This window comes from Pseudophryne corroboree, chromosome 11 (genome assembly GCF_028390025.1).
Source record: "Pseudophryne corroboree isolate aPseCor3 chromosome 11, aPseCor3.hap2, whole genome shotgun sequence".
Lineage (NCBI taxonomy): Eukaryota > Metazoa > Chordata > Amphibia > Anura > Myobatrachidae > Pseudophryne > Pseudophryne corroboree.
The window spans coordinates 116,497,506-116,522,580 of NC_086454.1; the positions used below are offsets into that span (position 1 = coordinate 116,497,506).

The 25,075-nt window shown below is 46.6% G+C and overlaps 1 protein-coding gene across 1 annotated transcript in view; it reads right to left on the reverse strand.

Moving 5' to 3' along the window:
- The window catches only part of LOC134968668 (intestinal mucin-like protein), a 162,188-nt gene that overhangs the window by 20,846 nt on the left and 116,267 nt on the right, over positions 1–25,075 (reverse strand). Inside the window, exon 8 of the mRNA XM_063944189.1 lies at positions 23,701–23,770. Coding sequence (XP_063800259.1) covers positions 23,701–23,770 — 70 coding nt within the window. The remainder of the gene's footprint in view (positions 1–23,700; positions 23,771–25,075) is intronic.

A 25,075-nucleotide genomic window follows, 5' to 3' on the forward strand; every position in this document is an offset into this window, starting at 1 on the left:
CGTATAGAGAGAGAAAAGAAGAGGAACAAGGACAGAACCTTGGGGTACACCTACAGTTAGTGGAAGTGAGGGGGAGGTGGAGTCATGAGAGGAGACAGAGAATGAACGATCAGAGGGGTAGGAAGATAGCCAAGAGAGGGCAGTATCACGCAGACTAATGAAGTGAAGTATTTGCAGTAGGAGAGGAAGGTCCACAGTGTCAAAAGCAGCAGAGAGATCAAGTAGAATAAGTAGAGAGTAGTGTCCCTTAGATTTAGCAGCATGGAGGTAATTGCATACTTTTGTAAGGGCAGTTTCAGTGGAGTGGAGAGGACGGAAGCCAGACTGGAATGTGTCAAGCAGTGAGTGTGAGGAAAGAAAGGAAGTAAGGCAGTTGTAGACAATAGGATCAAGGAGTTTGAAGGCAAAAGGGAGGAGAGAGATGGGTCGATAGTTGGAGTGTTTGGATCAAGGGTAGTTTTTTAAGAATAGGAGAGATGAGTGCATGCTTGAAGGCAGAGGGGACAGTGCCTGATGAGAGGGAGAGATTGAGAAGGTGGGAAAGATGGGAACAGGCAGAAGGAGAGAGGTAGCAGAGGAGGTGGGAGGGGATAGGGTCAACTGGGGAGGTGGTGAGGGGACAGGAATGAATGAGGGCCATGAATGCCTCACCAGATGCATGGGAGAAAGATGTCAGATGTGGTGAGAGGGATGGGGAGGGGTGGTAAGGGATGAGAGGAGGCTGGTTACTGATGGTCTGGTGTGATGTGATGTCCTGACGTATGGAGTCAATTTTGTATGTGAAGTAAGTGGCAAAGTTAAGAGCAGAGAGTGAGGAAGGGAGACGAGGTGGAGGTGGGCAGAGGAGTTGAGAGTAGCAAAGAGGCGCCGGGGGTTGGAAGACTGGGAGGAGATGAGGTTCTTGAAGTATGACTGTTTAGCAAGAGAAAGGTCAGCACTGAAGGATGAGAGCATAAGTTTGAAATGGAGGAAGTCTGCCTTAGAGCGTGATTTCCTCCAGTGTCACTCAGCAGTACGTGAGCATTTTTGCAGATATCTGGTGCATTTGGTGTGCCAGGGTTGAGGTGTTAATTTGTGAGGGTGAATAGTGGTTGGTGGAGCAACAGAGTCAAGAGCAGAAGTAAGGGATGCTATGTATATGGAAGTGGCTTGTTCAGGGTATGAGAGAGAGAGAATAGGAGAGAGAAGTGAGTCAAACAGGGAGGACAGGAATGTTGCGTCAATAGCCTCAATGTTACGCTTAGTGATGGTAGCTGTAGGAGGTAGAGATGGGGAAGCAGAGAGCGATAGGTTAAAGGAGAGCAGGTGGTGGTCAGAGAGGGGAAATGGGGAGTTGGAAAAATCAGAAATATCAAAACTGTGAGTGAAGACCAGATCCAGTGAGCTCCCATTCACATGGGAGGGTGAGGAGGTCCACTGGGAGAGACCAAGTGAAGAGGTGACGTTAAGGAGTTTAGAGGCAGGGGATTGTGTGGGGATGTCGATAGGGATGTTGAAATCACCTAGGATAATGGAGGGAATGTCAGAAGAGAGGAAGTCAGGAAGCAAAGTTGTCGATGAATTTGGAAGCATTGCCAGGGGGAGGGGGCGGTAAATGACAGCTACTCTAAGATGGACTGGTTAAAAGGGACGTATATCATGGACCTCAAATGTAGAGAATGTAAGGGACGGTTCTGGTGGTATGAGTTGGTAGGAGTAACTAGAAGGTAAAAGGACCCCAACATCACCCCCATGGTGACCCCCGGATTGGGGTGTGTGTGTGTGAATGTGAGGCCCCCATCAGAGAGAGAGCAGCAGGAGAAGTAGTGTCAGAGGATGTAATCCAAGTTTCAGTAATGGCTAGTAGGTGCAGGGAGTTGGAAATGAAAAGGTCATGAGTGGGGACCAGTTTGTTACAAACAAATCTGGCATTCCAGATGGCACAGGATAGGGGGTGTGAGTTTGTGGGAGAGATGTAAATGAGATTATCAGGGTTGCTGTAACGATGAGGTGAACTTAACTTTGAGGGCAGGGATGGTGAGAGAGTAGTGATAGTGCGGGTGCCTGAGCTAGGAGGGGAACTGCAGGAGGTGGGCAGGAGGGGGGGGGGGGGAGTAGCAGGACCATGGGGAAGAGGTGAGTGAAAGTGGGGTAACAGGAAAGGAGGGGAAAGGAAATGGTGAGATGGAGGGGTGACAGAGGAGGGGAGAGAGGAGGTGGTGTAGGAGACTAGGGGCTGGAAGGATAAAGATACATGATTAGGTAGACACTGAGTGATGTGGGGAGAAGAAGAAAACCTTGACATAGTGTGGAGTATGTAAATAGGTTGAGGGAAACTGGAAGTAGAAGTGGAGGCTGTAAGGGAATCAGAGCAGAAGAATTGCAAAAATGCAGGTGAGAAAAGCAGTGTAGGCTCAATGGGTGTAGATTTAGTTTGAAATGAATCAAGAGCGTAGATAAAGTGGGTGCAGAAATGTATTTGGACCGGTAGAAATGAGAAGATTGTGAGAGGGTTAAATGGCAATGGTAATTCTGTAAGATTTTTTAAGTGTTTGTAGGTAAATTTGCATTGGTTGAATGAAGACTCTACTCTCCAGCATGCATGTCCTGGTGACTGAGGAAGTCCGCTTCCCAGTTTAGGATGCCTGGAATGAACACTGCCAATATTGCTGGCAGATGGGGTTCTGCCCAATGAAGGATTTTTGACACTTCCATCATAGCCATGCGGCTTCAAGTGCTGCCTTGATGGTTTATGTATGCCACCGTATAGCACTGTCTGACTGTATTTGAACCGGCCTGTTCTGTACCAGAGGCAGGGCAAGACCCAATGCATTGAACACCACCCGCAATTCCAGAATGTTTATTTGGAGGAGTGACTCCTCCTTGGTCCAGCAACCCTGAAAAAGTGTTGCTCCAACACCGCACCCCATCCCCTCAGACTTGCGGCCATTGTCAGCAGGACCTAGTTGGGGATCCAGAAGGGATGGCCCCTGCTCAATTGCTGGTCCTGTAGCCATCAGGTCAGCGACAGACGAACTGCCTGAGTCAAAGTGATCATGTGAGATCTTATCCGATGAGGTAGGCCATCCCACTTGGAAAGGATTAACCTCTGCTGAGGGCGAGAATGAAATTGAGCGTACTTTACCGTGTCGAATGCTGACACCATCAGACCAAGTACTTGCATTGCCGAGTGTATCGACACTCTGGGGCAATAAAGGAAGCATCTTATCCTGTCTTGAAGTCTCAGGACTTTTCTGGAGACAGAAACAGTCATTGACTGTGTGTGTGTCCAGGAGTGCCCCCAGGTACACCTTGCTCTGAGCTGGGACCAGTGGGGATTTCTTCCAATTCATGAGCCACCTGTGGGCTTGTAGGAAGCTTACCGTCTGTTGTAGATGACTGAGGAGGACATCGTGGGAGTTTGCCAGAATCAGCAAGTCGTCCAGAGACGGCAGGATCCTGACTCCCTGGCGATGAAGATGGGCCGTCATCAGAGCCGGCCCTAACCAATATGATGCCCTAGGCAAGATTTTGGCTGGTGCCCCCTAGCACCACAGCTGGATCCGCCTCTGACCTTGCACATCTTTCACAGCACAAATCACCCCTCACCCATAGCAGTCCTTATTTTGGTGTTTGTACCCCCTCTATTTTAAATAGGAACAGTTCGCACATTTGGCACACAACCCAAAAAGGGGTGTGTTTTTGCTGGCAAGGGGCATGGCCACACAATAGTAACCCCAATTCCAATTACGCCACACAGTACTGCAACTTTATTCACATTTGATCATGCGATAGTGTCCATAATTCATATTACATCCCACAGTAGTATCACTTTACCTTATAAACGTTACTCCTCACAGTAGTGCCCCTTATTTGCATTACAATACACTGAATTGCTCCTTATTCACATTACACCACACCCTATTGCTCTTTATTCACATTAGACGACACAGTAGTGCCCTTTCTATACGCAATGCCACACAGTAGAGCACCTTATACACATAATGCCACAGAGTAATGCCCCTTACACATATGAGACACATTATTAATGTCCTTATAAACATAATGCACCTTACACATTATGACAACCTTTATTAATGCCCTTTTACACATAATGTCCCTTACACATATGCCGCACATTATTAATGCCCTTATACACATAATGACACACATAGTGCCCCTTACACATATGTTGCACATTATTAATGCATTTTTACATGACACACATAATGCTCCTTACACATATTCCAAACACTACTGCACAACCAACCCACTCACATGCACATAGCACTCACACTGCCACTAACACTGTGACCTCAATGCTAACGTCGTGAACCTTTTTATGAAAATGAATAGTATTTGCATTGCTATGTGGCTAGGATGCACAAGCAGCTTCTGCTGATTAAAATGATATGCAGCATGCCTATATACTGTGTGAGACTGTGGCTGTATCTGCATATGAAATGCTACACACAGAATATAATATAGGCATGCCGCATATCATTTTAATCAGCAGAAGCTGGTGATGCCCCTAGGCATATCAAATGCCCTAGGCAATTGCCTAGTTTGCCTATGCCTATGGCCGGCTCTGGCCGTCATTATGGCCATGACCTTGGTGAAGATCCGAGGAGCCGTAGCCAGTCCAAATGGCAGAGCCTGGAACTGATAGTGGAGGTTGCCAATAGCAAACCGCAGATACTGCTGATGCGACATGGCAATAGGTATATGCAGGTACGCATCCTGTATATCCAGTGATACCATATAGTACCCGGGTTCCATAGCCAGTATAATTGAGTGCAGTGTTTCCACACGGAACTTTGACACTCTCACAAACTTGTTCAGTGATTTGAGGTTGAGTATAAAGCAGGACGGAAAGACCCATTGGGTTTCGGAACTAGAAACAGGGTCGAGTAATAACCTCTGCCTCCCTGGGCCAGAGGAACTGGCACTACCACTCCTGTATTCATGAGAGAACTCACAACCTTTTGCAGAGTTTGTGCCTTTAATCGATCCGAAGGGATAACCGTGGTGCAAAACTGGCGAGGGGGACGTCTCTTGAATGAGACTGCGTACACGTGAGAAACAACTTCTCGCATCCATGCATCTGAAATGGTCAATAACCAGACCTGGGTGAACTGCAGAAGTCAGCCTCTGACCCTGGGGTCCCCCATGGGGAGGCCCGCCCAGTCACGCGACAGGCTTGTCTTGTTTACAAGGACAGCTTTGCCTTGGGCTTAGTGGTTTTGGGAGCACGAGACTGTCTCGGGTAGGCCTGACCTTTTGCTTTACCTTGAGGCTGAAAGGAACGAAAAGTGGTACCTTTAGCCTTCTGTGCATTAGTATTTGAGAGAAAGGCAGTCTTAGCAGCCGCCAATTCAGACACAATTTTACTTAGGTTTTCCCTAAAGGGGAGTACCTCCAAGGTGTTTTTGGAGTCTTGGTCCACCTTCTATGACCTCAACCAAAGAATACAGCGAGTCAGGACATACGTAGTCGACGCCTTGGCTGCCAACACAACCGCCTCAGAGGACGCCTACTGAATGTAATAGGCAGTGGTGGTAATGTGAGACAGGTATTGTCTGGCATTGTCAGATACAGATGGGTCCTCCATTATCTTGGCTGACTGAGGCGTTCGTCACGATTGGGCATATGCAGCGTGCCTGGGTGCAAGGAGGCGAGCTTAGTCGCAGGGAGGCGCACAGAGCGTTTGGCATTACCTTTGAGTGTAATACCTAAGATCATCCAACAGATGTTGCTTTTTAAAATCACCAATGTGCATGCGCGTGGTCTCCATTAAAATACAATACTGACCTACAGCGTAAGAACTACTTTACTGGTGCGTCTCATTACGCTACATTATGCTACAGTATGTCATACAGTATATAACAGTATATACAGTACAGATGCAAATAGTACACCATATACAGATGCAAACAAACGTTTTACAGATACAGTATGGTCTGTTGATGTTTGGGATATGTGAGCATCCAAATCCCGTAGTATTAAGTATAATGGGGAGAGATAAAAGCTACTCCCTAAGTTCCTGGTTGACAAATCACTGTGTGAATAGTTTATACAGATGCAAATGAATGTGTTAAAATGCTTCTGTATGCAGACGCAACTAATGTGTGAAAGGAATAATGTAGCTCATTGACTTCAAAGTATGTACAGTGCACTAAATGAGCATCCGAGTCCTCTAACGGCATAAACTAATACCAATGGGAAGGAATCGCTGCTTGGATTGCTTTTAGACATGAACTTGTGTATCTTCCATGCAGCGACATGGGCTAGCGGTGAAGGCTCCTGCCTCGAGGCTGAGGGTCCCGGGTTTGATTCCCAAAGTACCAATCTATTTTTTTTTCCTGACATTCACTTTATTAAGTTTATTTTTTCTGTGTAATCCATTGTAAAACATTCAAAGGAAGGGTGCACACAGGTTTCACATAAATCAGGGTAAATCTGCAGGAGTGACTCATTCTACTATCAAAAAAATACACAGCGGTAATGAGCATCTGTAGACATACCAGTAAATATAAATTGGTGTATTCTGATGCAACTAACTGTTCGAGCAACACAGTACTGTAGATCATCGCCATTAGAGAATCTCTGTTGTACTTTATACAACTCTGTAATTTACAGAGAATTTGTATTCTCAATCACTGCCGACAATAGCCAAACACTGCCGGGAAATCATAGAATTCGATAAAAAAACAAGCTTTCAAACAGACCTGCTTTTGCTGGCGTGTTCAGATAGTCATGCATGGATTAGTGAGATCCGTGCATGCTTCTCTGTGAAAAAAGGGTCAGAAATAGTTAAAAATGTTAGAATTTTTTTTGCGTGGGGTCCCCGCCACCTAAGCATCACCAACCTCAGGCTCTTTGAGCCGGTCCTGGTAGTTTAAATACCGGGAAAAATTGACTGGGGACCCCTGTAGTTAGACAACCTGCACCGGGCTCTTGGGCCGGCCCTGGTTCCAAAAATATGGGCGACAAAAGATGTAGGGGTCCCCCATATTTTTAAAACCAGCACTGGGCTCCACTAACCATGAAGATAATGCCACAGCCGGGGCACACATTTATGTAGGTCCCTGCGGCCGTAGCATTACCCCCCCCCCAGCTAGTCACCACTTTCCGGGGTACCCTGGGAGAGTTGGGACCTCTTAAATTAAGGGGTCCCCCTCCAGGCACCCAAGGGCCAGGGGTGGAGACCTAGGCTGTCCTCCCCATCCCTGGGCGGTGGATGGGGGGCCAATAGCCTTTTTATGTGTAAAAAAGAATATTGTCTTATGTTTTAGAACTACAAGTCCCAGCAAGCTGCCCCCACTTGCTGGTACTTGGAGAACCACAAGTACCAGCATGTGGGGAAATAACGGGCCCGCTGGTACCTGTACTTCTACAACAAAAGAAATACCCAAATAAAAACAAGACACACACCGTGATAGTACAATTTTATTAAAACACACACTTATACATACTTACCTACATCCCACGCCGCCCAATCACATCCCCTTCTCCATGTAGAATCAAATTGTGTACCTGTAAATCCAAAATTCCAATATACTCACCTATTATCCAGTGTTGATCGGTCCTCTTCTTTCCTGAAATAATCCACGGCCTTGTCAAAAATAGAAAAAACGAAAGTCCGATAAACGCCACTAAAGGGGTTTCATGTTTACACATGGAACCCCTTTCCCCGAATGCTGGGACCCCCCATGACCCCTGTCACTGGAGATCCCAGCAGCCAATCAGGGAACGCACGTCATGGCGGTCTCCTCCTTGGCTGTGCACTACTAGCCTGTCAATCAGATTGAGCACAGCAGCTAGAATGGAGGATAGCGGCCCTCAATTCTAGCCTATGATGGGAAGTTTGCAGTCTGCGGCTAACCGCAAGGTTAATTGTGGTCACTCATGTGGGTTACCCCAATTAACTTTGCGGTTAGCTGCAGACCGCAAAGTTCTGATCATAGGCTAGAATGGAGGACCGCTATCCTCCATTCTAGCCACTGCGCTCCGCCTGATTGAGTTTAGGTGATTGGCTGCTGGGATCTCCAGTGACAGGAGTCACGGGGATTTCCGGCACTTGGGGAAAGGGGTTCCATGTGTAAACATGGAACCCCTTTAGTGGCGTTGAGCGGGATTAAGTTTTTTGTTTTTAATCTACCCTTTGGATTACTACAGGAACAAAGAGGACCGAGCTTCACCAGATGGTCCGTAAATATAATTTTATTCCTTACAGGTACCCCGTGGATTCTATTGGACAAGTGGACGTGATTCTTGTCGTGGGATGTAGGTAAGTATGTATGAGTGTATAAGTGTGTTTGAATAAAATTATACTTTCAAGGTGTGTGTTTTGTTTTTATTTGTTTTTTTGTGGTAGAACTGCAGGTACCAGCAGGCCCGTTATTTCTCTGCATGCTGGTACTTGTGGTTCTCCAAGTACCAGCTTGCAGGAGAGGCTTGCAGGAACTTGTAGTTTTATGACAAAAAACAATATTCTTTATTTTACACAAACAAATGCTTTCAGCCCCCCATCCACCGCCCAAGGATGGGGGGACAGCCTCGTGCTTCACCCCTGGTCCCTGGGTGCCTGTAGGGGGGACCCCTTGATTTAAGGGGTCCCACTTCCCCAGGGTACCCTGGCCAGGGGTGACTAGTTGGGGGGGTAATGCCATGGCCGCAGGGACCAGTATAAAAGTTTCCCCTGGTTGTGTAATTATCTCTCTGGCTAGTGGAGCCCGGTGCTGGTTTTAAAAATTCAAGGGACCCCTACATCTTTTGTACCCTGTATCTTTGGAACCAGGACCGGACGCAGAGCCCAGTGCTGGTTGGCTAAATACAGGGAACCCCTGTCCAATTTTTCCCCGGTATTTAAACAACCAGGGCTGGCTCAAAGAGCCTGATGCTGGTTATGCTTAGGAGGGGGTACCCCACACAATTTTTTTTAACACCTTTAACTCTTAATACGTACACAATGAACCCCTGCATGGATCTCACTGATCCAGCCGGGCTTCGTTGTGTTATGTCCGGCATAACACAATGATGGGGATGGGGGGAGGGGGAGGCTGTGGGAAGGGGTATGGGGGGAGGGGGAGGCTGTGGAAAATACTGTGTTTTGCGATATGAGTGTCCGAGTCCCCTCACAGCATAAAGGGGAAGGGGAAGTTGGAGGGGGGAGGTGGGGATTAACCAGCGGAGGTCAGAGACGCTGTCGAAAATATTAATTGTCTGTCAGGACTCAAAAATAGAAACCAATAAATCAATAAATAAAAGTAGTGTGGACAGACACAAATGAATGTGTTACAGCAATGGTCCATTGACGTTCGGTTTATGTGAGCTATTAAATTCAATTCAATTAAAATGGTCTTAAAGTGTAATATCTCCGGTTCTGAGGGTCCAATTGGCTCAGAATCAGGTTGGTATGGAAGGGGAGACAATTAGCTACCAGAGAATATCAACCACAAGTTTCTGTAACGCCCACAAGGCTCATGGCAAGCGTCGGAAACCATTGTGGGTCTGAATTAATGGGCCCATTATAGTCTATAGGAAAATGGGTCCACTTTGAGTACTAATATCTCTGATTTTGGGATTCCCAGAGAATCAGCACTGGTACCACACAAAAGAGGACACTCTTGGCTTTCGGGGCAGACCAACCACTAGTTTATATGACACTGCAAAGGGAAATGGCAAACAACCGTGTGTCGGGTCCCCTCCAGTTGTCCGTCCAGCTTGCACGGGATGCAGGGTTTCTGGCTAGATAGAAAATACTGTACTGAAATGCTAAGCATGGTAATTTGGCATCCAGGAACTTAGGGAGGAGCTTTTATACCTCTCCATTATATATAGAAAGATTACACTTGCCGCTGTACGTTACAAGCTGTTTGTGCTAATTAGTACCCTATAAGAACATACTGTACAGAGATACTAAGGACGGTGATTTGGTATCCAGGAACGTTTTTCGTACTAATTAGTACCCTAATAGAACATACTGTACAGATATATTAAGGACGGTGATTTGGCATCCAGGAACTTAGGGAGGAGCTTTTATCTCACTCCATTATACATAGAAAGATTACACTTGCAGCTGTACATTACAAGCTGTTTGTGCTAATTAGTACCCTAATATAACATACTGTACAGAGATACTAATTACGGTGATTTGGCATCCAGTAACTTAGGGATAGCTTTTATCTCTCTCCATTATACATAGAAAGATTACACTTGCTGCTGTACGTTACAAGCTGTTCATGCTAATTAGTATCCTAATAGAACATACTGTACAGAGATAGTAAGGATGGTGATTTGGCATCCAGGAACGCTGTTCATACTAATTAGTACCCTAATAGAACATACTGTACAGAGATACTAAGGACGGTGATTTGGCATCCAGGAACTTAGATTTTCCTGGATGCCAAATCACCGTAATTAGTATCTCTGTACAGTATGTTCTATTAGGGTACTAATTAACACGAACAGTTTGTAACGTACAGCAGCAAGTGTAATATTTCTAAGTATAATGAAGAGAGATAAGAGCTCCTCCCTAAGTTCCTGGATGCCAAATCACCGTCCTTAGTATCTCTGTACAGTATGTTCTTTTAGAGTACTAAATAGCATGAACAGCTTGTAACGTACAGCAGCAAGTGTAATGTTTCTAAGTATAATGGAGAGAGATAAAAGCGGCTCCCTAAGTTCCTGGATGCCAATTCACCATCCTTAGTATCTCTGTACAGTATGTTCTATTTGAGTACTAAATAGCACTAACAGCTTGTAACGTTCCTGGATGCCAAATCACCATCCTTAGTATCTCTGTACAGTATGTTCTATTAGAGTACTAAATAGCACGAACAGCTTGTAACGTTCCTGGATGCCAAATCACCATCCTTAGTATCTCTGTACAGTATGTTCTATTAGAGTACTAAATAGCACAAACAGCTTGTAACGTACAGTAGCAAGTGTAATATTTCTAAATATAATGGAGAGAGATAAAAGCTCCTTCCTAAGTTCCTGGATGTCAAATCACCGTCCTTAGTATCTCTGTACAGTATGTTCTATTTGAGTACTAAATAGCATGAACAGCTTGTAACGTACAGTGGCAAGTGTAATCTTTCTAAGTATAATTGAGAAAGTTAAAAACTCCTCCCTAGGTTCCTGGATGCCAAATCACCGTCCTTAGTATCTCTGTACAGTATGTTCTATTTGAGTACAAAATAGCATGAACAGCTTGTAATGTACAGTGGCAAGTGTAATCTTCTATGCATAATGGAGAGATTTAAAAGCTCCTCCCTAAGTTCCTGGATGCCAAATTCCCATGCTTTGTATTTCTCTACAGTACTATTTTCTATCTAGCCAGAAACCCAGCATCCTGTGCAAGCTGGGCGGGCAACTGGAGGGGACCCGACACAAGGTTGCTTTCTGTTTACCTTTGCAGTGTCACGTAAACTAGTGGTTGGTCTGCCCTGGAAGCCAAGAGTCTCATCTTTTGTGTGGTACAGTCCTAAGTTTCTGAGATACCCAGAACCAGAGATATCAGTACGCAAAGTGGACCCATTTTTCCATAGACTATGGCCCTCATTCCGAGTTGTTCGCTCGGTATTTTTCATCGCATCGCAGTGAAAATCCGCTTAGTACGCATGCGCAATGTTCGCACTGCGACTGCGCCAAGTAACTTTACTATGAAGATAGTATTTTTACTCACGGCTTTTTCTTCGCTCCGGCGATCGTAATGTGATTGACAGGAAATGGGTGTTACTGGGCGGAAACACGGCGTTTCAGGGGCGTGTGGCTGAAAACGCTACCGTTTCCGGAAAAAACGCAGGAGTGGCCGGAGAAACGGTGGGAGTGCCTGGGCGAACGCTGGGTGTGTTTGTGACGTCAACCAGGAACGACAAGCACTGAACTGATCGCACAGGCAGAGTAAGTCTGGAGCTACTCTGAAACTGCTAAGTAGTTAGTAATCGCAATATTGCGAATACATCGGTCGCAATTTTAAGAAGCTAAGATTCACTCCCAGTAGGCGGCGGCTTAGCGTGTGTAACTCTGCTAAATTCGCCTTGCGACCGATCAACTCGGAATGAGGGCCTATAATGGGCCCGTTAATGCAGACCAACCATGGGTTCTGACGCTGGCCATGAGCCTTGTGAGGGTCACAGAATCTTGTGGTTGGTATTCTCTGGTAGCTAATTGTCTCCCCTTCCATATCAACCTGATTCTGAGAAGAATGGACCCTCAGAACCGGAGATATTAAGCTTTAAGCCCATTTTAATTGAATTTAATTTAATAGCTAACATAAACTGAACGGCAATGGACCATTGCTTTAACACTTTCATTTGTGTCTGTCCACTAGAGATGAGCGGGTTCGGTTTCTCTGAATCCGAACCCGCCAGAACTTCATGTTTTTTTTCACGGGTCCGAGCGACTCGGATCTTCCCGCCTTGCTCGGTTAACCCGAGCGCGCCCGAACGTCATCATGACGCTGTCGGATTCTCGCGAGGCTCGGATTCTATCGCGAGACTCGGATTCTATATAAGGAGCCGCGCGTCGCCGCCATTTTCACACGTGCATTGAGATTGATAGGGAGAGGACGTGGCTGGCGTCCTCTCCGTTTAGACACTTGATTTACTAATTTTGGGGAGCATTAGGAGTACTCAGTAGTGTACAGTGCAGAGTTTTGCTGATAGTGACCAGTGACCACCACTTTTATTTATAATCCGTTCTCTGCCTGAAAAAAGCGATACACAGCACACAGTGACTCAGTCAGTCACATACCATATCTGTGTGCACTGCTCAGGCTCAGGCCAGTGTGCTGCATCATCTATATATATTATATATCTGTCTGACTGCTCAGCTCACACAGCTTATAATTGTGGGGGAGACTGGGGAGCACTACTGCAGTGCCAGTTATAGGTTATAGCAGGAGCCAGGAGTACATAATATTATATTAAAATTAAACAGTGCACACTTTTGCTGCAGGAGTGCCACTGCCAGTGTGACTAGTGACCAGTGACCTGACCACCAGTATATAATATTATTAGTATACTATCTCTTTATCAACCAGTCTATATTAGCAGCAGACACAGTACAGTGCGGTAGTTCACGGCTGTGGCTACCTCTGTGTCGGCACTCGGCAGCCCGTCCATAATTGTATATACCACCTAACCGTGGTTTTTTTTTCTTTCTTTATACATACATACTAGTTACGAGTATACTATCTCTTTATCAACCAGTCTATATATTAGCAGCAGACACAGTACAGTGCGGTAGTTCACGGCTGTGGCTACCTCTGTGTCGGCACTCGGCAGCCCGTCCATAATTGTATATACCACCTAACCGTGGTTTTTTTTTCTTTCTTTATACATACATACTAGTTACGAGTATACTATCTCTTTATCAACCAGTCTATATATTAGCAGCAGACACAGTACAGTGCGGTAGTTCACGGCTGTGGCTACCTCTGTGTCGGCACTCGGCAGCCCGTCCATAATTGTATATACCACCTAACCGTGGTTTTTTTTCTTTCTTTATACATACATACTAGTTACGAGTATACTATCTCTTTATCAACCAGTCTATATATTAGCAGCAGACACAGTACAGTGCGGTAGTTCACGGCTGTGGCTACCTCTGTGTCGGCACTCGGCAGCCCGTCCATAATTGTATATACCACCTAACCGTGGTTTTTTTTTCTTTCTTTATACATACATACTAGTTACGAGTATACTATCTCTTTATCAACCAGTCTATATATTAGCAGCAGACACAGTACAGTGCGGTAGTTCACGGCTGTGGCTACCTCTGTGTCGGCACTCGGCAGCCCGTCCATAATTGTATACTAGTATCCAATCCATCCATCTCCATTGTTTACCTGAGGTGCCTTTTAGTTGTGCCTATTAAAATATGGAGAACAAAAATGTTGAGGTTCCAAAATTAGGGAAAGATCAAGATCCACTTCCACCTCGTGCTGAAGCTGCTGCCACTAGTCATGGCCGAGACGATGAAATGCCAGCAACGTCGTCTGCCAAGGCCGATGCCCAATGGCATAGTACAGAGCATGTCAAAACCAAAACACCAAATATCAGTAAAAAAAGGACTCAAAAACCTAAAATAAAATTGTCGGAGGAGAAGCGTAAACTTGCCAATATGCCATTTACCACACGGAGTGGCAAGGAACGGCTGAGGCCCTGGCCTATGTTCATGGCTAGTGGTTCAGCTTCACATGAGGATGGAAGCACTCAGCCTCTCGCTAGAAAACTGAAAAGACTCAAGCTGGCAAAAGCACCGCAAAGAACTGTGCGTTCTTTGAAATCCCAAATCCACAAGGAGAGTCCAATTGTGTCGGTTGCGATGCCTGACCTTCCCAACACTGGACGTGAAGAGCATGCGCCTTCCACCATTTGCACGCCCCCTGCAAGTGCTGGAAGGAGCACCCGCAGTCCAGTTCCTGATAGTCAGATTGAAGATGTCAGTGTTGAAGTACACCAGGATGAGGAGGATATGGGTGTTGCTGGCGCTGGGGAGGAAATTGACCAGGAGGATTCTGATGGTGAGGTGGTTTGTTTAAGTCAGGCACCCGGGGAGACACCTGTTGTCCGTGGGAGGAATATGGCCGTTGACATGCCAGGTGAAAATACCAAAAAAATCAGCTCTTCGGTGTGGAGGTATTTCACCAGAAATGCGGACAACAGGTGTCAAGCCGTGTGTTCCCTTTGTCAAGCTGTAATAAGTAGGGGTAAGGACGTTAACCACCTCGGAACATCCTCCCTTATACGTCACCTGCAGCGCATTCATAATAAGTCAGTGACAAGTTCAAAAACTTTGGGTGACAGCGGAAGCAGTCCACTGACCAGTAAATCCCTTCCTCTTGTAACCAAGCTCACGCAAACCACCCCACCAACTCCCTCAGTGTCAATTTCCTCCTTCCCCAGGAATGCCAATAGTCCTGCAGGCCATGTCACTGGCAAGTCTGACGAGTCCTCTCCTGCCTGGGATTCCTCCGATGCATCCTTGCGTGTAACGCCTACTGCTGCTGGCGCTGCTGTTGTTGCCGCTGGGAGTCGATGGTCATCCCAGAGGGGAAGTCGTAAGCCCACTTGTACTACTTCCAGTAAGCAACTGACTGTTCAACAGTCCTTTGCGAGGAAGATGAAATATCACAGCAGTCATCCTACTGCAAAGCGGATAACTGAGTCCTTGACAACTATGTTGGTGTTAGACGTGCGTCCGGTATCCGCCGTTAGTTCACAGGGAACTAGACAATTTATTGAGGCAGTGTGCCCCCGTTACCAAATACCATCTAGGTTCCACTTCTCTAGGCAGGCGATACCGAGAATGTACACGGACGTCAGAAAAAGACTCACCAGTCTCCTAAAAAATGCAGTTGTACCCAATGTCCACTTAACCACGGACATGTGGACAAGTGGAGCAGGGCAGGGTCAGGACTATATGACTGTGACAGCCCACTGGGTAGATGTATGGACTCCCGCCGCAAGAACAGCAGCGGCGGCACCAGTAGCAGCATCTCGCAAACGCCAACTCTTTCCTAGGCAGGCTACGCTTTGTATCACCGCTTTCCAGAATACGCACACAGCTGAAAACCTCTTACGGCAACTGAGGAAGATCATCGCGGAATGGCTTACCCCAATTGGACTCTCCTGTGGATTTGTGGCATCGGACAACGCCAGCAATATTGTGTGTGCATTAAATATGGGCAAATTCCAGCACGTCCCATGTTTTGCACATACCTTGAATTTGGTGGTGCAGAATTTTTTAAAAAACGACAGGGGCGTGCAAGAGATGCTGTCGGTGGCCAGAAAAATTGCGGGACACTTTCGGCGTACAGGCACCACGTACAGAAGACTGGAGCACCACCAAAAACTACTGAACCTGCCCTGCCATCATCTGAAGCAAGAAGTGGTAACGAGGTGGAATTCAACCCTCTATATGCTTCAGAGGTTGGAGGAGCAGCAAAAGGCCATTCAAGCCTATACAATTGAGCACGATATAGGAGATGGAATGCACCTGTCTCAAGTGCAGTGGAGAATGATTTCAACGTTGTGCAAGGTTCTGATGCCCTTTGAACTTGCCACACGTGAAGTCAGTTCAGACACTGCCAGCCTGAGTCAGGTCATTCCCCTCATCAGGCTTTTGCAGAAGAAGCTGGAGGCATTGAAGAAGGAGCTAAAAGGGAGCGATTCCGCTAGGCATGTGGGACTTGTGGATGCAGCCCTTAATTCGCTTAACAAGGATTCACGGGTGGTCAATCTGTTGAAATCAGAGCACTACATTTTGGCCACCGTGCTCGATCCTAGATTTAAAGCCTACCTTGGATCTCTCTTTCCGGCAGACACAGGTCTGCTGGGGTTGAAAGACCTGCTGGTGACAAAATTGTCAAGTCAAGCGGAACGCGACCTGTCAACATCTCCTCCTTCACATTCTCCCGCAACTGGGGGTGCGAGGAAAAGGCTCAGAATTCCGAGCCCACCCGCTGGCGGTGATGCAGGGCAGTCTGGAGCGACTGCTGATGCTGACATCTGGTCCGGACTGAAGGACCTGACAACGATTACGGACATGTCGTCTACTGTCACTGCATATGATTCTCTCAACATTGATAGAATGGTGGAGGATTATATGAGTGACCGCATCCAAGTAGGCACGTCACACAGTCCGTACTTATACTGGCAGGAAAAAGAGGCAATTTGGAGGCCCTTGCACAAACTGGCTTTATTCTACCTAAGTTGCCCTCCCACAGGTGTGTACTCCGAAAGAGTGTTTAGTGCCGCCGCTCACCTTGTCAGCAATCGGCGTACGAGGTTACATCCAGAAAATGTGGAGAAGATGATGTTCATTAAAATGAATTATAATCAATTCCTCCGCGGAGACATTGACCAGCAGCAATTGCCTCCACAAAGTACACAGGGAGCTGAGATGGTGGATTCCAGTGGGGACGAATTGATAATCTGTGAGGAGGGGGATGTACACGGTGATATATCGGAGGGTGAAGATGAGGTGGACATCTTGCCTCTGTAGAGCCAGTTTGTGCAAGGAGAGATTAATTGCTTCTTTTTTGGGGGGGGTCCAAACCAACCCGTCATATCAGTCACAGTCGTGTGGCAGACCCTGTCACTGAAATGATGGGTTGGTTAAAGTGTGCATGTCCTGTTTTGTTTATACAACATAAGGGTGGGTGGGAGGGCCCAAGGACAATTCCATCTTGCACCTCTTTTTTCTTTTCTTTTTCTTTGCATCATGTGCTGATTGGGGAGGGTTTTTTTGGAAGGGACATCCTGCGTGACACTGCAGTGCCACTCCTAGATGGGCCCGGTGTTTGTGTCGGCCACTAGGGTCGCTAATCTTACTCACACAGTCAGCTACCTCATTGCGCCTCTTTTTTTCTTTGCGTCATGTGCTGTTTGGGGAGGGTTTTTTGGAAGGGACATCCTGCGTGACACTGCAGTGCCACTCCTAGATGGGCCCGGTGTTTGTGTCGGCCACTAGGGTCGCTAATCTTACTCACACAGCTACCTCATTGCGCCTCTTTTTTTCTTTGCGTCATGTGCTGTTTGGGGAGGGTTTTTTGGAAGGGACATCCTGCGTGACACTGCAGTGCCACTCCTAGATGGGCCCGGTGTTTGTGTCGGCCACTAGGGTCGCTAATCTTACTCACACAGCTACCTCATTGCGCCTCTTTTTTTCTTTGCGTCATGTGCTGTTTGGGGAGGGTTTTTTGGAAGGGACATCCTGCGTGACACTGCAGTGCCACTCCTAGATGGGCCCGGTGCTTGTGTCGGCCACTAGGGTCGCTAATCTTACTCACACAGCTACCTCATTGCGCCTCTTTTTTTCTTTGCGTCATGTGCTGTTTGGGGAGGGTTTTTTGGAAGGGCCATCCTGCGTGACACTGCAGTGCCACTCCTAGATGGGCCCGGTGTTTGTGTCGGCCACTAGGGTCGCTAATCTTACTCACACAGCTACCTCATTGCGCCTCTTTTTTTCTTTGCGTCATGTGCTCTTTGGGGAGGGTTTTTTGGAAGGGACATCCTGCGTGACACTGCAGTGCCACTCCTAGATGGGCCCGGTGTTTGTGTCGGCCACTAGGGTCGCTAATCTTACTCACACAGCTACCTCATTGCGCCTCTTTTTTTCTTTGCGTCATGTGCTGTTTGGGGAGGGTTTTTTGGAAGGGACATCCTGCGTGAAACTGCAGTGCCACTCCTAGATGGGCCCGGTGTTTGTGTCGGCCACTAGGGTCGCTTATCTTACTCACACAGCGACCTCGGTGCAAATTTTAGGACTAAAAATAATATTGTGAGGTGTGAGGTATTCAGAATAGACTGAAAATGAGTGTAAATTATGGTTTTTGAGGTTAATAATACTTTGGGATCAAAATGACCCCCAAATTCTATGATTTAAGCTGTTTTTTAGTGTTTTTTGAAAAAAACACCCGAATCCAAAACACACCCGAATCCGACAAAAAAAATTCGGTGAGGTTTTGCCAAAACGCGTTCGAACCCAAAACACGGCCGCGGAACCGAACCCAAAACCAAAACACAAAACCCGAAAAATTTCAGGCGCTCATCTCTACTGTCCACACTAGTTTTATTTATTGATTTATTGGTTTCTTTTTTGGGTCCCGACAGACAATTAATAGTTTTACCCACAAGGATGACCCCAATTAACCCCGTGGTTAGCCGCAGACCGCAAAGTTCCCATCATAGGCTAGAGTGGAGCTGCGCTAAGCTCCATTCTAGCCGCTGCGCTCCGCCTGATTGACAACCTAGTAGCGCACAGCCAAGCAGGAGAGCGCAATGACGTGCGCTCCAATTGGCTGCTGGGATCTCCAGTGACAGGAGGCACGGGGGGTCCCGGCATTTGGGGAAAGGGACTATTTTGACAAGGCTGTGGATTACTTCAGGAAAGAAGAGGACCGATTATCACAGGTGATTATATTGGAATTTTGGATTTACAGGTAAATGTTTGGATTCTCCATGGAGAAGGGGATGTGATTGGGCAGCGTGAGATGTAGGTAAGTATGTATGAGTGTGTAAGTGTGTTTTAATAAAATTGTACTGTCACGGTGTGTGTGAGTGTCTTGTTTCTATTTGGGTATTTCTTTTGTTGTAGAAGTACAGGTGTGGTTCTCCAAGTACCAGCAAGCGGGGGAGGCTTGCTGGGACTTGTAGTTCTAAAACAAAAGACAATATTCTTTTTTTACACACAAAAAGGCTATCAGCCCCCATCCACCGCCCAGGGATGGGGGGACAGCCTCGGGCTTCACCCCTGGCCCTTGGGTGCCTGGAGGGGGGACCTTGATTTAAGGGGTCCCCACTCCCCCAGGGTCCCCACTCCCCCAGGGTACCCCGACCAGGGTTGACTAGTTGGGGGGTAATGCCACAGCTGCAGGGACCTACATAAAGGTGTGCCACGGCTGTGGCATTATCTTCTCAGCTAGTGGAGCCCGGTGCTGGTTTTAATAATATGGGGGACCCCTATGGGGGACCCCAGTCAGTTTTTCCCCAGTATTTAAACTACCAGGACCTGCTCAAAGAGCCCGAGGCTGGATATGAATAGGAGGGGGGACCCCACACAAATTTTGTTTTGACATTTTTAACTATTTCTGACCCTTTTCCACAGAGAAGCATGCACGGATCTCACTGATCTGTGCATGACTATCTAAACATGCCAGCAAAAAGCAGGTCTATTTGAAAGCTCGTTTTATTTTATCGAATTCTATGCTTTCCTGGAAGTGTTTGGCTATTGTCAGCAGTGATTGAGAACACAAATTCTTAGTAAATTACAGAGTTGTATAAAGTACAACAGAGATTCTCTAATGCCGATGATCTACAGTACTGTGTTGCTCGAACAGTTAGTTGCATCAGAATACACCAATTTATATTTACTGGTATGTCCACAGATGCTCATTACCTCTGTGTATTTTAGATAGCAGAATGAGTCACTCCTGCAGATTTACCCTGATTTATGTGAAACCTGTGTGCACCCTTCCTTTGAATGTTTTACAATGGATTACACAGAAAAAATAAACTTAATAAAGTGAATGTCAGAAAAAAAAATAGATTGGCACTTTGGGAATCAAACCCGGGACCCTCAGCCTCGAGGCAGGAGCCTTCACCGCTAGCCCACGTCGCTGCATGGAAGATACAAAAGTTCATGTGTAAAAGCAATCCAAGCAGCGATTCCTTCCCATTGGTATTAGTTTATGCCGTTAGAGGACTCGGATGCTCATTTAGTGCACTGCACATACTATACTTTGAAGTCAATGAGCTACATTATTCCTTTCACACATTAGTTGCGTCTGCATACAGAAGTGTTTTAACACATTCATTTGCATCTGTATAAACTATTCACACAGTGATTTGTCAACCAGGAATTTAGGGAGTAGCTTTTATCTCTCCCCATTATACTTAATACAACGGGATTTGGATGCTCACATATCCCAAACATCAACAGACCATACTGTATCTGTAAAACATTTGTTTGCATCTGTATATGATGTACTATTTGGTCTGTACTGTATATACTGTTATATACTGTATGATATACTGTAGCATAATGTAGCATAATGAGACGCACCAGTAAAGTAGTTCTTACGCTGTAGGTCAGTATTGTATTTTAATGGAGACCACGCGCATGCACATTGGTGATTTTAAAAAGTGAAATCTGGTGGATGATCTTAGGTATTACACCCAAAGGTAATGCCAAACGCTCTGTGTGCTTCCCTTCGACTAGGCACGCCTCCTTGAGCCCAGGCATGCTGTGTATGCCCAACCGCGACTAACGCCTCAGTCAGTCTGTATATATCAGAATACTCATACAATATATCCTGTAATAGGTACATTTATTCTTAACTAACGCTGTCTGTATAAAGACATGTAGAATACTCAAGTGTTTGTAAAGTCACAGTGCTGTATACAGGCGGCTTTACAAGGGAGACCTTGCCCTACAGTCTCAGAGACTAGCCGCAACTATACTTACAAGATGGCATCCAGCATCTCAGCCTGGGCCGTGGAAAGACTACAAGTCAAGCGCCGGCTCTCCTATGCTGGACTTCCAGCCCAGGTGTTAGCGAGCCTTATTAAATGGGTTGTTAGTACACCTGACCTGTGCTCTATTGCCCTGGTAGTCTAGTAGGGTCCCTGCTCGGTGACAATGTCAATGCCAGTGCCGAGACCCATCTCCATAGGTCGCGGACGGAACGCGATTTTATGGTGGGTCCTGCGTGGGGGAACCTCTTACCTCCTCCCCGTAGCAGCCACGTGAACCAGGAGAGCGACTACGACCATGTGCCTAAAGCCAGAGCATCTCCACTGCAAGTACCCGGGAACAGGCCACGGGAGTATGCGACGTGGCTTGGAAGGTGATGGAGCTGCAACACTGAAGTGTCACAAAGACATACAGTGCTGACAGCCCAGTTTTGAAGAAATTTTCGGTCAGAAAAAACATTTTCAGGGCTGCCAAGTGCAGCCCACCTGTTAAGTGACCTGCTGCTGCAGACACCAACTGAGCTCACAGTGCCTGGAGGCGGGATTATAGAGGAGGCACCAATGCATCCTGGGACAGAGCCTAAAGCTTTAGCCTGTTGGTGCCTCTGGATGAAGATCCACTCTACCACAGTGTTTCCCTGTGGAAACCAATGTAACCTGCTGCAGAAAGACAATATTCTTTTTAACGCTTTCATTGCTATCAGCCCGGCACCCAAAGGCCACGGGTGCTGGGGACAGCCTCGGGCTTCATCCCTTGCCCTTGGGTGCCTGGAGGGTGGGACCCCTTTATCTAGGGGTCCCCACTCTGCCAGGGAACCCCGGCAAGGGGTGAGTAGTTGGGGTGTGTGATGATGCGGCAACAGGGACCTGTATAAAAGGGTGGTCTTTAGTATACCAGTTGTTGGGATCCCGGCGCACAGTATACCAGAGCTGGAATCCCGACAACTGGCATACCGACACCTTTTCTCCCTCTTGGGGGTCCATGACCCCCCTGGAGGGAGAATAGATAGTGTTGCACGCATAGCACACCAACATGCCCGCAAGGGGCTCATTTGAACTCGCCCCGCTGTCGGCAAGCCGGCGGTCGGGATCGCGGAACCGGTATACTGCCCGACGGGGACCCGGCCGCCGGCAACTCATACTACACCCGTATAAAAGTGTCCCCCGACTGTAGCATAACCTCCCTGGCTAGTGGAGCCCGGTGCTGGTTTCAAAAATACGGGGGAACCCCTACTTCTCATGTCCCCCGTATTTTTGGAACCAGGGCTGGTCCACAAGCCCGGTGCTGGTTGCTTAAATACGGGGACCCCCTACTAATTTTTCCCCCTGGATTTTTGCAACCAGGACCAGGTCAAAGAGCCCGGGGCAGATTATGCTTCTGGGGGGGACCTGCACGTTTGATTTTTTATAACTTTTAACACTTTCTTAACATTTACACACAGAAGCATACACAGATCTCACTGATCTGTGCATATTTCTACAAAGATCACCAATCTAAACCTGGTCTATTATTCTGGTGGTTTTTGGTAAGGTTTTGTGTGCAAGTGTAAAAATCGCATCCTGTTACATTTGCGTTTCTCATTGTTTTCAATGGGAAAACATCTGGATGCAATTTTTTTATTTGCGTTTTTTGGTTATTACATTTGTGATTTAACATTTATAACATTTGCGATTTTCAGAAAACGTGCAAATTTGCTGTAAAAATTGCACATTTTCCAAAATTTCACCCTATTACATTTAGCAGGAGTTAAAAAAACAAACAAAAAAAAAATGGTTCTATGAATTGCTTCATCATACACTGCCGACTTTGTAATCAACTGCTTAAAGGTTTTATTATAATTTATTGGCTCAATAACCTTGTGCCAGTGTACAAACAAGAGTAAAGGTTTGTGATCATTGTGATAGTAAAAAAAATAAACACCATTTGCAATTACAGTTAATTTGCTCTTTCAAGGGGGCACAGTAGATTGATTTTGTGTGGCATTGACTTTGGGGGTAATTCAGACCTGATCATATATGTGCTAAATTTAGCACATCTACGATCAGCTTCCCTGACATGTGGGGGGATGCCCAGCACAGGGCTAGTCCATCCCGCATGTCAGGCCTTGCCCGGTTGCACAAGTACAAAGCATTGCATGGTGGCAATGCTTTTGTACTTGAAGAGTAGCTCCAAACCAGCGTAGCTCCTGTGCGCTGGCAGGGAGCTACCCGTCGCTGTGAGGGTCACGCAGCCGCAGCGGCCTGCCCCCACACGGTCTGGGCATGCCTGCTTTGTCCGGACTGTGCCCCTAAAACGGCGGGCAAACGCCGCCGGTCTGCCCCCTCCCACCCAGCGACCGCCTCTGCTTGTCAATCAGCCATCGGCTGTCTGGCATGCGTTGGTGCAGTGCGGTGCCACCGCATGTGCAGTTCAGACCTGATCGGCTGCTCTTCGAACAGCACAGCATTTTGTTAGTTTACAAAATACAGAACATGTATAAGAAGATTTCCAAGTGCTAGTAATCCAGCTCTCTGTATACTTTTTAGCATGGCTCGGGTCGGTGCTGGATTTGACCTTGATAGCCCCTTTCACACAAAGCATGGATCCGGTATCCCCGACAATAACCTGGGTTATAAATTTAGTGTGAAAGGGAAATGAGTGTATGTAAGTTAATTGCAGAAGCGATCTTATGGTGCCCCATTTACAGCAATAATCTCTGCTACATCTATAATTCATGTTATCTACACTTACGTGGTTTGACAAGTTCTCAGCAAGGCTGGACCACAGGCATCGTAGACTTGGTGAGATGGACAGGATTTAGCTGGAAAAAAAGAAAATCCATGTTTTTTAATAGAACAAATGTATCAGATTATCATGTATAGATGTGTCCTCTTGCATCTTTGCTCTGTGCATGGAATTCGAGCCTCTCAGTACCGGCAGGTCATGGCATGGCGTCTTAGTCCCAGCAGGTCATGGCATGGCGTGAATCCATGCCATGCAATACATAGTTTAAACGCTGGGTGGCGAATGCTCCATGGACAAAAACTACAGTACTGAAACCAATATTGTGTCAGTGGACGGTGATCCCTGATAAGCCGGCTATTCATATTCAGGCAGTGCAAACAGTCATTCTGCTCGGCACCTTCTCCCAAGCTTCATTTCTACAGTATGCTACAGTACTCTACTTTATGGCACCACGCTGATTTGGACGCTAAACCGCTATTGACCTTGTAATGCATTGTACAGTATGCAACCCTTTACCGGGTCTTCAGTAAACTGTCGTTACCTAATGTAAAGAATCCTGCTATAAAGACGCACAGGAAGTTTTTCAGAAAGAGAGATTATTTCAGGTTGAATATTCTGAAAATACCCGGCTCCACTTAATGTGTTGCTCCGCGCTCTCACGCTCACCTGTGCTAGGCCACCCAGGTGCATTACATTCTAAGCCGCTATTGATTACATTGTATTTTACAGGCTCACGCTAAACATCACACTCCCAACACATTTCGTTAATTTACAGTACTCCTGTCTTGATGATAAAAATATTAATATCAAAAATTAGAATTACACAGTGACCTCGTCCCTGTTCGTGCTTCGAAACCGAGACTCTGGCTATGTAAAGCACTGACCTTAACCACTTGGTCACGCAGGCCAACCATGGCAGCATCAACACGTGTTGGGAATCTGATGTTAAGCATGCTCCTGTACAATACAATGTCATCTGTAGCAGCTTAGAGTGTAATGCAGCTGGTTGGCCTAACACAGGGGAGCGGAAGAGCGCAGAGCAACACATAAAGTGGAGCTGGGTATTTTCAGAATATCCAACCTGAAATGATCTTTCTTTCTGAAAATCTTCCTGTGCGTCTTTACAGCAGGATTCTTTACATCGGTTAACTACAGTTTATGGACGGCACGGTAAAGGGTTGACTACAATGTCCAAAGCCATTTAGTGAATTGTTAGCAAACACGGGACCCACACACCATATGATTTAATTCTTTATTACACAGTCCACTGCAGCTCTGCATTCATGATAAAACACTGTTCAGTACTGCTATATAGTGTCATGAAGTACATGTTCCATCAGCGAATCGGCAAGCGGTGCTACAGAAGCTTCATTGGCTATTT